The following is a 15,315-nucleotide window of genomic DNA, read 5'->3' as shown; positions in this document are numbered from 1 at the left end:
AGACATGACCCCCCTGTTATAATACAACACTATCCTAGACATGACCCCCCTGTTATAATACAACACTATCCTAGACATGACCCCCTGTTATAATACAACACTATCCTAGACATGACCCCCTGTTATAATACAACACTATCCTAGACATGACCCCCTGTTATAATACAACACTATCCTAGACATGACCCCCTGTTATAATACAACACTATCCTAGACATGACCCCCCTGTTATAATACAACACTATCCTAGACATGACTCCCCTGTTATAATACAACACTATCCTAGACATGACCCCCTGTTATAATACAACACTATCCTAGACATGACCCCCCTGTTATAATACAACACTATCCTAGACATGACCCCCCTGTTATAATACAACACTATCCTAGACATGACCCCCCTGTTATAATACAACAACACTATCCTAGACATGACCCCCCTGTTATAATACAACAACACTATCCTAGACATGACCCCCCTGTTATAATACAACACTATCCTAGACATGACTCCCCTGTTATAATACAACACTATCCTAGACATGACTCCCCTGTTATAATACAACACTATCCTAGACATGACCCCCCTGTTATAATACAACACTATCCTAGACATGACCCCCTGTTATAATACAACACTATCCTAGACATGACCCCCTGTTATAATACAACACTATCCTAGACATGACCCCCCTGTTATAATACAACACTATCCTAGACATGACCCCCCTGTTATAATACAACACTATCCTAGACATGACCCCCCTGTTATAATACAACACTATCCTAGACATGACCCCCCTGTTATAATACAACACTATCCTAGACATGACCCCCCTGTTATAATACAACACTATCCTAGACATGACCCCCTGTTATAATACAACACTATCCTAGACATGACCCCCCTGTTATAATACAACACTATCCTAGACATGCCCCCCTGTTATAATACAACACTATCCTAGACATGACCCCCCTGTTATAATACAACACTATCCTAGACATGACCCCCCTGTTATAATACAACACTATCCTAGACATGACCCCCTGTTATAATACAACACTATCCTAGACATGACCCCCCTGTTATAATACAACACTATCCTAGACATGACCCCCTGTTATAATACAACACTATCCTAGACATGACCCCCCTGTTATAATACAACACTATCCTAGACATGACCCCCTGTTATAATACAACACTATCCTAGACATGACCCCCCTGTTATAATACAACACTATCCTAGACATGACCCCCCTGTTATAATACAACACTATCCTAGACATGACCCCCCCTGTTATAATACAACACTATCCTAGACATGACCCCCCTGTTATAATACAACACTATCCTAGACATGACCCCCTGTTATAATACAACACTATCCTAGACATGACCCCCCTGTTATAATACAACACTATCCTAGACATGACCCCCTGTTATAATACAACACTATCCTAGACATGACCCCCCTGTTATAATACAACACTATCCTAGACATGACCCCCTGTTATAATACAACACTATCCTAGACATGACCCCCCTGTTATAATACAACACTATCCTAGACATGACCCCCCGTTATAATACAACACTATCCTAGACATGACCCCCTGTTATAATACAACACTATCCTAGACATGACCCCCCTGTTATAATACAACACTATCCTAGACATGACCCCCCTGTTATAATACAACACTATCCTAGACATGACCCCCCCTGTTATAATACAACACTATCCTAGACATGACCCCCCTGTTATAATACAACACTATCCTAGACATGACCCCCCTGTTATAATACAACACTATCCTAGACATGACCCCCCTGTTATAATACAACACTATCCTAGACATGACCCCCCTGTTATAATACAACACTATCCTAGACATGACCCCCTGTTATAATACAACACTATCCTAGACATGACCCCCCTGTTATAATACAACACTATCCTAGACATGACCCCCTGTTATAATACAACACTATCCTAGACATGACCCCCCTGTTATAATACAACACTATCCTAGACATGACCCCCCGTTATAATACAACACTATCCTAGACATGACCCCCTGTTATAATACAACACTATCCTAGACATGACCCCCCTGTTATAATACAACACTATCCTAGACATGACCCCCCCTGTTATAATACAACACATGACCCCCCTGTTATAATACAACACTATCCTAGACATGACCCCCTGTTATAATACAACACTATCCTAGACATGACCCCCCTGTTATAATACAACACTATCCTAGACATGACCCCCCTGTTATAATACAACACTATCCTAGACATGACCCCCCGTTATAATACAACACTATCCTAGACATGACCCCCTGTTATAATACAACACTATCCTAGACATGACCCCCCTGTTATAATACAACACTATCCTAGACATGACCCCCCCTGTTATAATACAACACATGACCCCCCTGTTATAATACAACACTATCCTAGACATGACCCCCTGTTATAATACAACACTATCCTAGACATGACCCCCCTGTTATAATACAACACTATCCTAGACATGACCCCCCTGTTATAATACAACACTATCCTAGACATGACCCCCTGTTATAATACAACACTATCCTAGACATGACCCCCTGTTATAATACAACACTATCCTAGACATGACCCCCCGTTATAATACAACACTATCCTAGACATGACCCCCCTGTTATAATACAACACTATCCTAGACATGACCCCCCTGTTATAATACAACACTATCCTAGACATGACCCCCTGTTATAATACAACACTATCCTAGACATGACCCCCCTGTTATAATACAACACTATCCTAGACATGACCCCCTGTTATAATACAACACTATCCTAGACATGACCCCCCTGTTATAATACAACACTATCCTAGACATGACCCCCTGTTATAATACAACACTATCCTAGACATGACCCCCTGTTATAATACAACACTATCCTAGACATGACCCCCCTGTTATAATACAACACATGACCCCCCTGTTATAATACAACACTATCCTAGACATGACCCCCTGTTATAATACAACACTATCCTAGACATGACCCCCTGTTATAATACAACACTATCCTAGACATGACCCCCCTGTTATAATACAACACTATCCTAGACATGACCCCCTGTTATAATACAACACTATCCTAGACATGACCCCCTGTTATAATACAACACTATCCTAGACATGACCCCCCTGTTATAATACAACACATGACCCCCCTGTTATAATACAACACTATCCTAGACATGACCCCCTGTTATAATACAACACTATCCTAGACATGACCCCCTGTTATAATACAACACTATCCTAGACATGACCCCCTGTTATAATACAACACTATCCTAGACATGACCCCCTGTTATAATACAACACTATCCTAGACATGACCCCCCTGTTATAATACAACACTATCCTAGACATGACCCCCTGTTATAATACAACACTATCCTAGACATGACCCCCCTGTTATAATACAACACTAGCCTAGACATGACCCCCCTGTTATAATACAACACTATCCTAGACATGACCCCCTGTTATAATACAACACTATCCTAGACATGACCACCCCTGTTATAATACAACACTATCCTAGACATGACCCCCCTGTTATAATACAACACTATCCTAGACATGACCCCCCTGTTATAATACAACACTATCCTAGACATGACCCCCCTGTTATAATACAACACTATCCTAGACATGACCCACCTGTTATAATACAACACTATCCTAGACATGACCCCCCTGTTATAATACAACACTATCCTAGACATGACCCCCCTGTTATAATACAACACTATCCTAGACATGACCCCCCTGTTATAATACAACACTATCCTAGACATGACCCCCCTGTTATAATACAACACTATCCTAGACATGACCCCCTGTTATAATACAACACTATCCTAGACATGACCCCCCTGTTATAATACAACACTATCCTAGACATGACCCCCCGTTATAATACAACACTATCCTAGACATGACCCCCCTGTTATAATACAACACTATCCTAGACATGACCCCCCTGTTATAATACAACACTATCCTAGACATGACCCCCCCTGTTATAATACAACACTATCCTAGACATGACCCCCCTGTTATAATACAACACTATCCTAGACATGACCCCCTGTTATAATACAACACTATCCTAGACATGACCCCCTGTTATAATACAACACTATCCTAGACATGACCCCCCTGTTATAATACAACACTATCCTAGACATGACCCCCCTGTTATAATACAACACTATCCTAGACATGACCCCCCTGTTATAATATAACACTATCCTAGACATGACCCCCCTGCTATAATACAACACATGACCCCCTGTTATAATACAACACTATCCTAGACATGACCCCCCTGTTATAATACAACACTATCCTAGACATGACCCCCCTACTATAATACAACACTATCCTAGACATGACCCCCCTGTTATAATACAACACTATCCTAGACATGACCCCCCTACTATAATACAACACTATCCTAGACATGACCCCCCTACTATAATACAACACTATCCTAGACATGACCCCCCTGTTATAATACAACACTATCCTAGACATGACCCCCCGTTATAATACAACACATGACCCCCCTGTTATAATACAACACTATCCTAGACATGACCCCCCGTTATAATACAACACATGACCCCTGTTATAATACAACACTATCCTAGACATGACCCCCTGTTATAATACAACACATGACCCCCCTGTTATAATACAACACTATCCTAGACATGACCCCCTGTTATAATACAACACTATCCTAGACATGACCCCCTGTTATAATACAACACTATCCTAGACATGACCCCCCGCTATAATACAACACATGACCCCTGTTATAATACAACACTATCCTAGACATGACCCCCTGTTATAATACAACACTATCCTAGACATGACCCCCCTGTTATAATACAACACTATCCTAGACATGACCCCCTGTTATAATACAACACTATCCTAGACATGACCCCCCTGTTATAATACAACACTATCCTAGACATGACCCCCTGTTATAATACAACACTATCCTAGACATGACCCCCCTGTTATAATACAACACTATCCTACACATGACCCCCCTGTTATAATACAACACTATCCTACACATGACCCCCCTTGTTATAATACAACACTATCCTAGACATGACCCCCTGTTATAATACAACACTATCCTAGACATGACCCCCTGTTATAATACAACACTATCCTAGACATGACCCCCTGTTATAATACAACACTATCCTAGACATGACCCCCTGTTATAATACAACACTATCCTAGACATGACCCCCCTGTTATAATACAACACTATCCTAGACATGACCCCCTGTTATAATACAACACTATCCTAGACATGACCCCCTGTTATAATACAACACTATACATGACCCCCCTACTATAATACAACACTATCCTAGACATGACCCCCCTGTTATAATACAACACTATCCTAGACATGACCCCCTGTTATAATACAACACTATCCTAGACATGACCCCCTGTTATAATACAACACTATACATGACCCCCCTACTATAATACAACACTATCCTAGACATGACCCCCCTGTTATAATACAACACTGACATGCCAAGATAAATGCAAGCATAAAGATCGTCACCAAGGAAAACGTAAATCAATGGAGAATGTAAACCAGTGATGTAAGTGGTAAAAACAGGTGGGTAAACGCTGATTCATTTTCACAGTGAGTAATATAACACCCCCTCCTCCTCTATTTCTATAGGGACAAGCACTGTCCATGACACAAACTGTTCACACCCATCTTGTTAGTGGAGAGAACATTTAGCAGGTTTAAAGTTTACAGTATTTCCTGCAATTCTACACATTTTGTCACGGGGTGCAGAGAACATGTTGCAGTTTTAAAAAGAGAATTTGCTTGCAATTCTACACATTTTGCCATGTCTAATGTGTATTCATGTGATATTTGAGTGACTCAAAACATTACAACAAAATCAAAGGGCTTAAAAAAACGTTAGCTGACATGGACTAGTTGACGAGGACATCTCTGTCAAGTTATAAATATCTCTGTAGGGTCTGTAATGACTAACATGACAAGAGGAACTGATGATGCAACAACCCATCTAGACATCACACCTATAAAGAGGAAGTTGAAAGCCGGACTGAGTTTTAAATTTAAAAAAATAATTCGTTTTTGGACACACTGTTCTACTACTGATGTAAACATAATAAAGAACAATACACAACCATCAAATAGAAAATACTTTTCCGTGGGCGCAATTCATACTTTCTCATAAATCATTAATTTGTGTGTCTATGGGAAAATTCAAGTAAAGCCGACTGGAGACCAGCCGACTGGAGACCAGCCAACTGGAGACAAGGAGACAAGCAGACCAGCCGACTGGAGACCAGCAGACTGGAGACCAGCCGACTGGAGACCAGCAGACTGGAGACCAGCAGACTGGAGACCAGCAGACTGGAGACAAGCAGACCAGCAGACTGGAGACAAGCAGACTGGAGACAAGCAGACAAGCAGACTGGAGACCAGCCGACTGGAGACAAGCAGACTGGAGACCAGCAGACTGGAGACTAGCCGACTGGAGACTAGCCGACTGGAGACTAGCCGACTGGAGACTAGGAGACTAGCCGACTGGAGACTAGGAGACTAGCAGACTGGAGACTAGCAGACTGGAGACTAGCAGACTGAAGACTAGCATACTGGAGACTAGCAGACTGGAGACTAGCCGACTGGAGACTAGCCGACTGGAGACTAGCCGACTGGAGACTAGCAGACCAGCAGACTGGAGACAAGCAGACCAGCAGACTGGAGACTAGCCGACTGGCCGACTGGAGACTAGGAGACTGGAGACTAGGAGACTAGCCGACTGGAGACTGGAGACTGGCAGACTGGAGACTGGCAGACTGGAGACTAGGAGACTAGCAGACTGGAGACTAGCAGACTAGCAGACTGGAGACTAGCAGACTGGAGACTAGCAGACTGGAGACTAGCAGACTGGAGACTAGCAGACTGGAGACTAGGAGACTGGAGACTAGCCGACTGGAGACTAGCAGACTGGAGACTAGCCGACTGGAGACTAGCAGACTGGAGACTAGCCGACTGGAGACTAGCCGACTGGAGACTAGGAGACTAGCCGACTGGAGACTAGGAGACTGGAGACTGGCAGACTGGAGACTAGCAGACTGGAGACTGGCAGACCAGCAGACTGGAGACAAGCAGACCAGCAGACTGGAGACTGGCAGACTGGAGACTGGCAGACTGGAGACTAGCAGACTGGAGACTAGGAGACTGGAGACTAGCCGACTGGAGACTAGCCGACTGGAGACTAGCCGACTGGAAACTAGCCGACTGGAGACTAGCCGACTGGAGACTAGGAGACTGGAGACTAGGAGACTGGAGACTAGCCGACTGGAGACTGGCAGACTGGAGACTGGCAGACTGGAGACTAGCAGACTGGAGACTAGCCGACTGGAGACTAGGAGACTAGCCGACTGGAGACTAGGAGACTAGCCGACTGGAGACTGGCAGACTGGAGACTGGAGACTAGCAGACTGGAGACTAGCCGACTGGAGACTAGCCGACTGGCAGACTAGCAGACTGGCAGACTGGAGACTAGCAGACTGGAGACTAGCAGACTGGAGACTAGCAGACTGGAGACTGGCAGACTGGAGACTAGCATACTGGCAGACTGGAGACTAGCAGACTGGAGACTAGCAGACTGGAGACTGGCAGACTGGAGACTAGCAGACTGGCAGACTGGAGACTAGAGACTAGCAGACTGGAGAGCAATAACAGTCACTCACCAGTGAGGCTCACACAGTGGGCAGAGCCTGCGGCAACTCTGTGTGAAATCACCTGTTCCAGACCTGGGACCAGACAAGGTGTCTTGGAGGAGAAGTGGGCTGGGACAGGCTGTGGACTCAGAGCTCTCTTAGCCTGGCCAGAGAGACCCAAACCCCACTGGTAAACACTACCTGTACCTGGAGACAGAACAACACAAGGAGAAAGAATGCATTGATGATATGTACATTTACATTTTAGACATTTAGCAGACACTCATATTCAGAGCACGGGAGAAATCACGGTTAAGACTGACAGATTTTTCACCTACTAGAGACTAGCCTACTCTGGGATTCAAACCAGAGACCATTTGGTTAGTGGCCCGACGTTCTAAACCACTAGACAACCTGCTCTGTAGTGATTGAGAAGACTGAACTATTTCCATAGCGCACACTACACAGAACCAGATACAGCAATGAGGACACACACACACTACACAGAACCAGATACAGCAATGAGGACACACTACACAGAACCACATACAGCAATGAGGACACACTACACAGCACCAGATACAGCAATGAGGACACACACACACACTACACAGAACCAGATACAGCAATGAGGACACACACACACACACTACACAGAACCAGATACAGCAATGAGGACACACACACTACACAGAACCAGATACAGCAATGAGGACACACACACACACTACACAGAACCAGATACAGCAATGAGGACACACACTACACAGAACCAGATACAGCAATGAGGACACACTACACAGAACCAGATACAGCAATGAGGACACACACACACACAGAACCAGATACAGCAATGAGGACACACACACACACACACACTACACAGAACCAGATACAGCAATGAGGACACACACACACACTACACAGAACCAGATACAGCAATGAGGACACACACACACTACACAGAACCAGATACAGCAATGAGGACACACTACACAGCACCAGATACAGCAATGAGGACACACACACACACACACACACTACACAGAACCAGATACAGCAATGAGGACACACACACACTACACAGAACCAGATACAGCAATGAGGACACACTACACAGAACCAGATACAGCAATGAGGACACACACACACACACACACTACACAGAACCAGATACAGCAATGAGGACACACACACACACTACACAGAACCAGATACAGCAATGAGGACACACACACACTACACAGAACCAGATACAGTAATGAGGACACACACACACTACACAGAACCAGATACAGCAATGAGGACACACACTACACAGAACCAGATACAGCAATGAGGACACACACTACACAGAACCAGATACAGCAATGAGGACACACTACACAGAACCAGATACAGCAATGAGGACACACACACACACACTACACAGAACCAGCAATGAGGACACACACACACACACACACTACACAGAACCAGATACAGCAATGAGGACACACACACACACACACACACACTACACAGAACCAGATACAGTAATGAGGACACACTACACAGAACCAGATACAGTAATGAGGACACACTACACAGCACCAGATACAGTAATGAGGACACACTACACAGCACCAGATACAGCAATGAGGACACACTACACAGAACCAGATACAGCAATGAGGACACACTACACAGAACCAGATACAGCAATGAGGACACACACACACACACTACACAGAACCAGATACAGCAATGAGGACACACACACACACACTACACAGAACCAGATACAGCAATGAGGACACACACACACACTACACAGAACCAGATACAGCAATGAGGACACACACACACTACACAGAACCAGATACAGCAATGAGGACACACTACACAGAACCAGATACAGCAATGAGGACACACACACACACACACACTACACAGAACCACATACAGCAATGAGGACACACTACACAGCACCAGATACAGCAATGAGGACACACACACACACTACACAGAACCAGATACAGCAATGAGGACACACACACACACACACACTACACAGAACCAGATACAGTAATGAGGACACACACACACTACACAGAACCAGATACAGCAATGAGGACACACACACACACTACACAGAACCAGATACAGTAATGAGGACACACACACACTACACAGAACCAGATACAGCAATGAGGACACACAAACTACACAGAACCAGATACAGCAATGAGGACACACTACACAGAACCAGATACAGCAATGAGGACACACACACACACACTACACAGAACCAGATACAGCAATGAGGACACACACACACACACACACACTACACAGAACCAGATACAGCAATGAGGACACACACACACTACACAGAACCAGATACAGTAATGAGGACACACTACACAGAACCAGATACAGTAATGAGGACACACTACACAGCACCAGATACAGTAATGAAGACACACTACACAGCACCAGATACAGTAATGAGGACACACTACACAGAACCAGATACAGTAATGAGGACACACTACACAGCACCAGATACAGTAATGAGGACACACTACACAGCACCAGATACAGTAATGAGGACACACTACACAGAACCAGATACAGCAATGAGGACACACTACACAGAACCAGATACAGTAATGAGGACACACTACACAGAACCAGATACAGTAATGAGGACACACTACACAGAACCAGATACAGTAATGAGGACACACTACACAGAACCAGATACAGCAATGAGGACACACACACACACTACACAGAACCAGATACAGTAATGAGGACACACACACACTACACAGAACCAGATACAGCAATGAGGACACACAAACTACACAGAACCAGATACAGCAATGAGGACACACTACACAGAACCAGATACAGCAATGAGGACACACACACACACACTACACAGAACCAGATACAGCAATGAGGACACACACACACACACACACACTACACAGAACCAGATACAGCAATGAGGACACACACACACTACACAGAACCAGATACAGTAATGAGGACACACTACACAGAACCAGATACAGTAATGAGGACACACTACACAGCACCAGATACAGTAATGAAGACACACTACACAGCACCAGATACAGTAATGAGGACACACTACACAGAACCAGATACAGTAATGAGGACACACTACACAGCACCAGATACAGTAATGAGGACACACTACACAGCACCAGATACAGTAATGAGGACACACTACACAGAACCAGATACAGCAATGAGGACACACTACACAGAACCAGATACAGTAATGAGGACACACTACACAGAACCAGATACAGTAATGAGGACACACTACACAGAACCAGATACAGTAATGAGGACACACTACACAGAACCAGATACAGCAATGAGGACCAGAGTGAGTGTAAATTTGAATTCAGAGCTTGGATCTGTAGTCAGAATTATAACATATTTATGAATGTCATTTGGAGGCTCCGTGGCTGTGAAGTCTGAACAGGTATGTCTTACCAGTGACAGGTATGTCTTACCAGTGACAGTTAGTGACAGGTATGTCTTACCAGTGACAGGTATGTCTTACCAGTGACAGTTAGTGACAAGTATGTCTTACCAGTGACAGTCAGGTCTTACCAGTGACAAGTATGTCTTACCAGTGACAGTCAGTGACAGGTATGTCTTACCAGTGACAGTCTGTGACAGGTATGTCTTACCAGTGACAGTCAGTGACAGGTATGTCTTACCAGTGACAGTCAGTGACAGGTATGTCTTACCAGTGACAGTCTGACGGGTATGTCTTACCAGTGACAGTCAGTGACGGGTATGTCTTACCAGTGACAGTCTGTGACAGGTATGTCTTACCAGTGACAGTCTGTGACAAGTATGTCTTACCAGTGACAGTCAGTGACAGGTATGTCTTACCAGTGACAGTCTGTGACGGGTATGTCTTACCAGTGACAGTCTGTGACGGGTATGTCTTACCAGTGACAGTCAGTGACAAGTATGTCTTACCAGTGACAGTCAGTGACAGGTATGTCTTACCAGTGACAGTCAGTGACAGGTATGTCTTACCAGTGACAGTCAGTGACGGGTATGTCTTACCAGTGACAGTCAGTGACAAGTATGTCTTACCAGTGACAGTCAGTGACGGGTATGTCTTACCAGTGACAGTCAGTGACAAGTATGTCTTACCAGTGACAGTCTGTGACGGGTATGTCTTACCAGTGACAGTCAGTGACAGGTATGTCTTACCAGTGACAGTCAGTGACAAGTATGTCTTACCAGTGACAGTCAGTGACAGGTATGTCTTACCAGTGACAGTCAGTGACAGGTATGTCTTACCAGTGACAGTCAGTGACAAGTATGTCTTACCAGTGACAGTCAGTGACAAGTATGTCTTACCAGTGACAGTCAGTGACAAGTATGTCTTACCAGTGACAGTTAGTGACAGGTATGTCTTACCAGTGACAGTTAGTGACAGGTATGTCTTACCAGTGACAGTTAGTGACAGGTATGTCTTACCAGTGACAGTCAGTGACAGGTATGTCTTACCAGTGACAGTCAGTGACAGGTATGTCTTACCAGTGACAGTGAGTGACAGGTATGTCTTACCAGTGACAGTGAGTGACAGGTATGTCTTACCAGTGACAGTCAGTGACAGGTATGTCTTACCAGTGACAGTCAGTGACAGGTATGTCTTACCAGTGACAGTCAGTGACAGTCAGGTCTTACCAGTGACAGTCAGTGAATGTCTGAGCCCTGCTGCCACTCTGATCACGGGCTCCCTTACAGACTGAATGGGCAGTAGCACCACAGAATGAGGGATCGGCTCTGAGACACCCAACTGGCCGTATGCATTAGATCCACACGTCAGTACCTGGCCATGATCTGAGAGAGGAGAAACAAAACATGTTGATATAAAATGACAAGCATGAACACCTAGACATATGTCAAGACGTTCAGGTCTCTGGTTTTGACAACTAAGGTGTTGTGATGACTGTCACAGAGACCCGACCCAGACCCGACCCAGGTCAGAGCTGCTGCTCCAGTTCGCTACAGTACATTCTCTGTCTCTCTCCCCAGAGAGGATGAGCAGTACATTCTCTCTCTCTCCCCAGAGAGGATGAGCAGTACATTCTCTGTCTCTCTCCCCAGAGAGGATGAGCAGTACATTCTCTGTCTTTCTCCCCAGAGGATGAGCAGTACATTCTCTGTCTCTCTCCCCAGAGAGGATGAGCAGTACATTCTCTGTCTCTCTCCCCAGAGAGGATGAGCAGTACATTCTCTGTCTCTCTCCCCAGAGAGGATGAGCAGTACATTCTCTGTCTCTCTCCCCAGAGAGAATGAGCAGTACATTCTCTGTCTTTCTCCCCAGAGAGAATGAGCAGTACATTCTCTTCCACTCACCAGTGAGGACGAGTGTGAAATCCCAACCACAGGACACGTGTGCAACCCTCTGACCAATGAGAGGACAGAGTTGAAAGGTGGTGACCTCTAAACTGTGACCCAGTCCCAGCTGACCTCTGTGGTTCTGCCCACACACCAGCAGCTCTCCTTTCTCTGAAGAAAGGAGGAAGAGGAGGAAGGAGGAAGAGATGGAAGGGGACGTGGAGGAGGAAGAGGAGGTGGAGGAGGAAGAGGAGGAGGAAGGGGACGTGGAGGAGGAAGAGGAGGTGGAGGAAGAGGTGGAGGAAGGGGACGTGGAGGAGGAAGAGGAGGTGGAGGAAGAGGTGGAGGAAGGGGACGTGGAGGAGGAAGAGGAGGTGGAGGAAGAGGACGAGGGGATGTGGAGGAGAAGAAGAGGAGGACGAGGGGATGTGGAGGAGGAAGAGGAGGTGGAGGAAGAGGACGAGGGGATGTGGAGGAGGAAGAGGTGGAGGAAGAGGACGAGGGGATGTGGAGGAGGAAGAGGAGGTGGAGGAAGAGAAGGATAATAAAGATATTAGTTGTGTGTAGTTGTGTATATACCGTGTAATGCATAAGCAGAAAAATGTTCTTCACATAGCTTATTATTAACACACCAAAAGGAGAAGCCATATGTCCAGCAGGGGGAGACAAAGTCAACCCTTTGCAGATATTAGATAACTTTCTTCATGACAACAAAATGCCATCATGAGCCAAACTCACCAGAGACCACAGCAGAATGCCCACCACCTCCACTGAGTTGACGCACCGTGCCCATCTGTAGGGCTCCATCAGCGAGCCTGGGCACTGACCGGTCTTCCACATGGCCCTGTCCTAACTGCCAGTAGCTGTTCGTTCCCTGCAATGTTTCAGGAGGCGTTGACAGTGGGAATTGAGATGCAGTACCTACTGTGTTCATATTTAACATATGAAATTGATTCATTAAATCACCGGTATACAACTGCCAGAGACGGAGAGATCACTAGTTAGCTAATTCTAGTTAGTTAACGTTAGCTAGCTGGCGCTAACATTAGTTTTGGTAGCTAGCATTCTGGAAACTAATGTGCTTGACAAAACGTAGCTAGCTAACGTTAGTATGGCAACAAAGTGGATCTTATTGGCTAAATACAAAAACATTGGTTGATCAAGAAACTTACCCACGTGTAGACACATAATTCTGCCAGCAAGCTTGTATCCATGTCATGGGATGCAAAATAAATGCAACGTACGACAGTACACCGTGTTGCTGTAAAGTAGTTGTTTACATACGTCAGTGGTTTTCCGCCATGTTGAGTGTGGCTAAAGAGGGTGGTCACTAGTTACCACAGCGACAAAGTCAAAATGGCTATCGTAAAAATGAATGAAAACAAACATGCGTTTTTTGGTTTTCATTCGGGTTAGGTTTCAAATCAGATTTTAACAAAATAAATTGTAGAAATAGGCGGGGTTCAGACATAATTATGACTTTGTGGCTGTGGTAACTAGTTACGACCCAAAAAGAGGTGTGGCGTAGATCGACCAATCTCTATTATATTCTATCAGGAGAATAAGCCATGTTTAGCAAATTTACAATTTCATTCTCCATGAATATTAAACGTTCTGCTTTTCCTCAAGTGAAAATCTGTGTTGATAGGACAACAACTAGAGAAGTCGCTATAAAAAATGCATAGGCACAGTATACTCTTAATGAAACGTCTCTGGTATATAATTTCAAACAAAAGTCGGCATTATTCATTCATAAGACACACATGAACATTTAGACTTATACATAATCAGTTTACATTTCTTTACAGTAGAAACATCGTTGAATAGATTCTCACTTTTTAATAATAATTTTCTACTTTACACCCTTAAATTCATCCCAGCAACAACTCAATATTATATACACAAACATGGGAGGAATATATGGTGCATTTGGAAAGTATTCAGACCCCTTCCCTTTTCCACATTTTGTTACATTACAACCATATTCTAAAATTGATTTAAACAATACACAATACCCCAAAATGAAAAAGCAAAAAAAGGTTTTTAGATTTTTTTGCAATTT

At 44.4% G+C, this 15,315-nt stretch overlaps 1 protein-coding gene across 1 annotated transcript in view; it reads right to left on the bottom strand.

The window, feature by feature from the left end:
- The window catches only part of sergef (secretion regulating guanine nucleotide exchange factor), an 83,798-nt gene extending 69,252 nt beyond the window's left edge, over nt 1–14,546 (bottom strand). Inside the window, exons 1-5 of the mRNA XM_071415712.1 lie at nt 14,426–14,546; nt 13,992–14,127; nt 13,272–13,424; nt 12,597–12,752; nt 7,890–8,066 (exon numbers count right to left, since the gene is read on the bottom strand). Of these exons, the coding sequence (XP_071271813.1) occupies nt 7,890–8,066; nt 12,597–12,752; nt 13,272–13,424; nt 13,992–14,127; nt 14,426–14,467 (664 nt within the window). The 5' untranslated portion in view covers nt 14,468–14,546. The remainder of the gene's footprint in view (nt 1–7,889; nt 8,067–12,596; nt 12,753–13,271; nt 13,425–13,991; nt 14,128–14,425) is intronic.
- Between the last annotated feature and the right edge of the window lie 769 nt (nt 14,547–15,315).

The sequence above is a fragment of the Salvelinus alpinus genome, chromosome 9, assembly GCF_045679555.1.
Source record: "Salvelinus alpinus chromosome 9, SLU_Salpinus.1, whole genome shotgun sequence".
NCBI lineage: Eukaryota > Metazoa > Chordata > Actinopteri > Salmoniformes > Salmonidae > Salvelinus > Salvelinus alpinus.
Note: the sequence above shows the minus strand (reverse complement) of the source record. Positions and strands in the feature narration are given on the sequence as shown.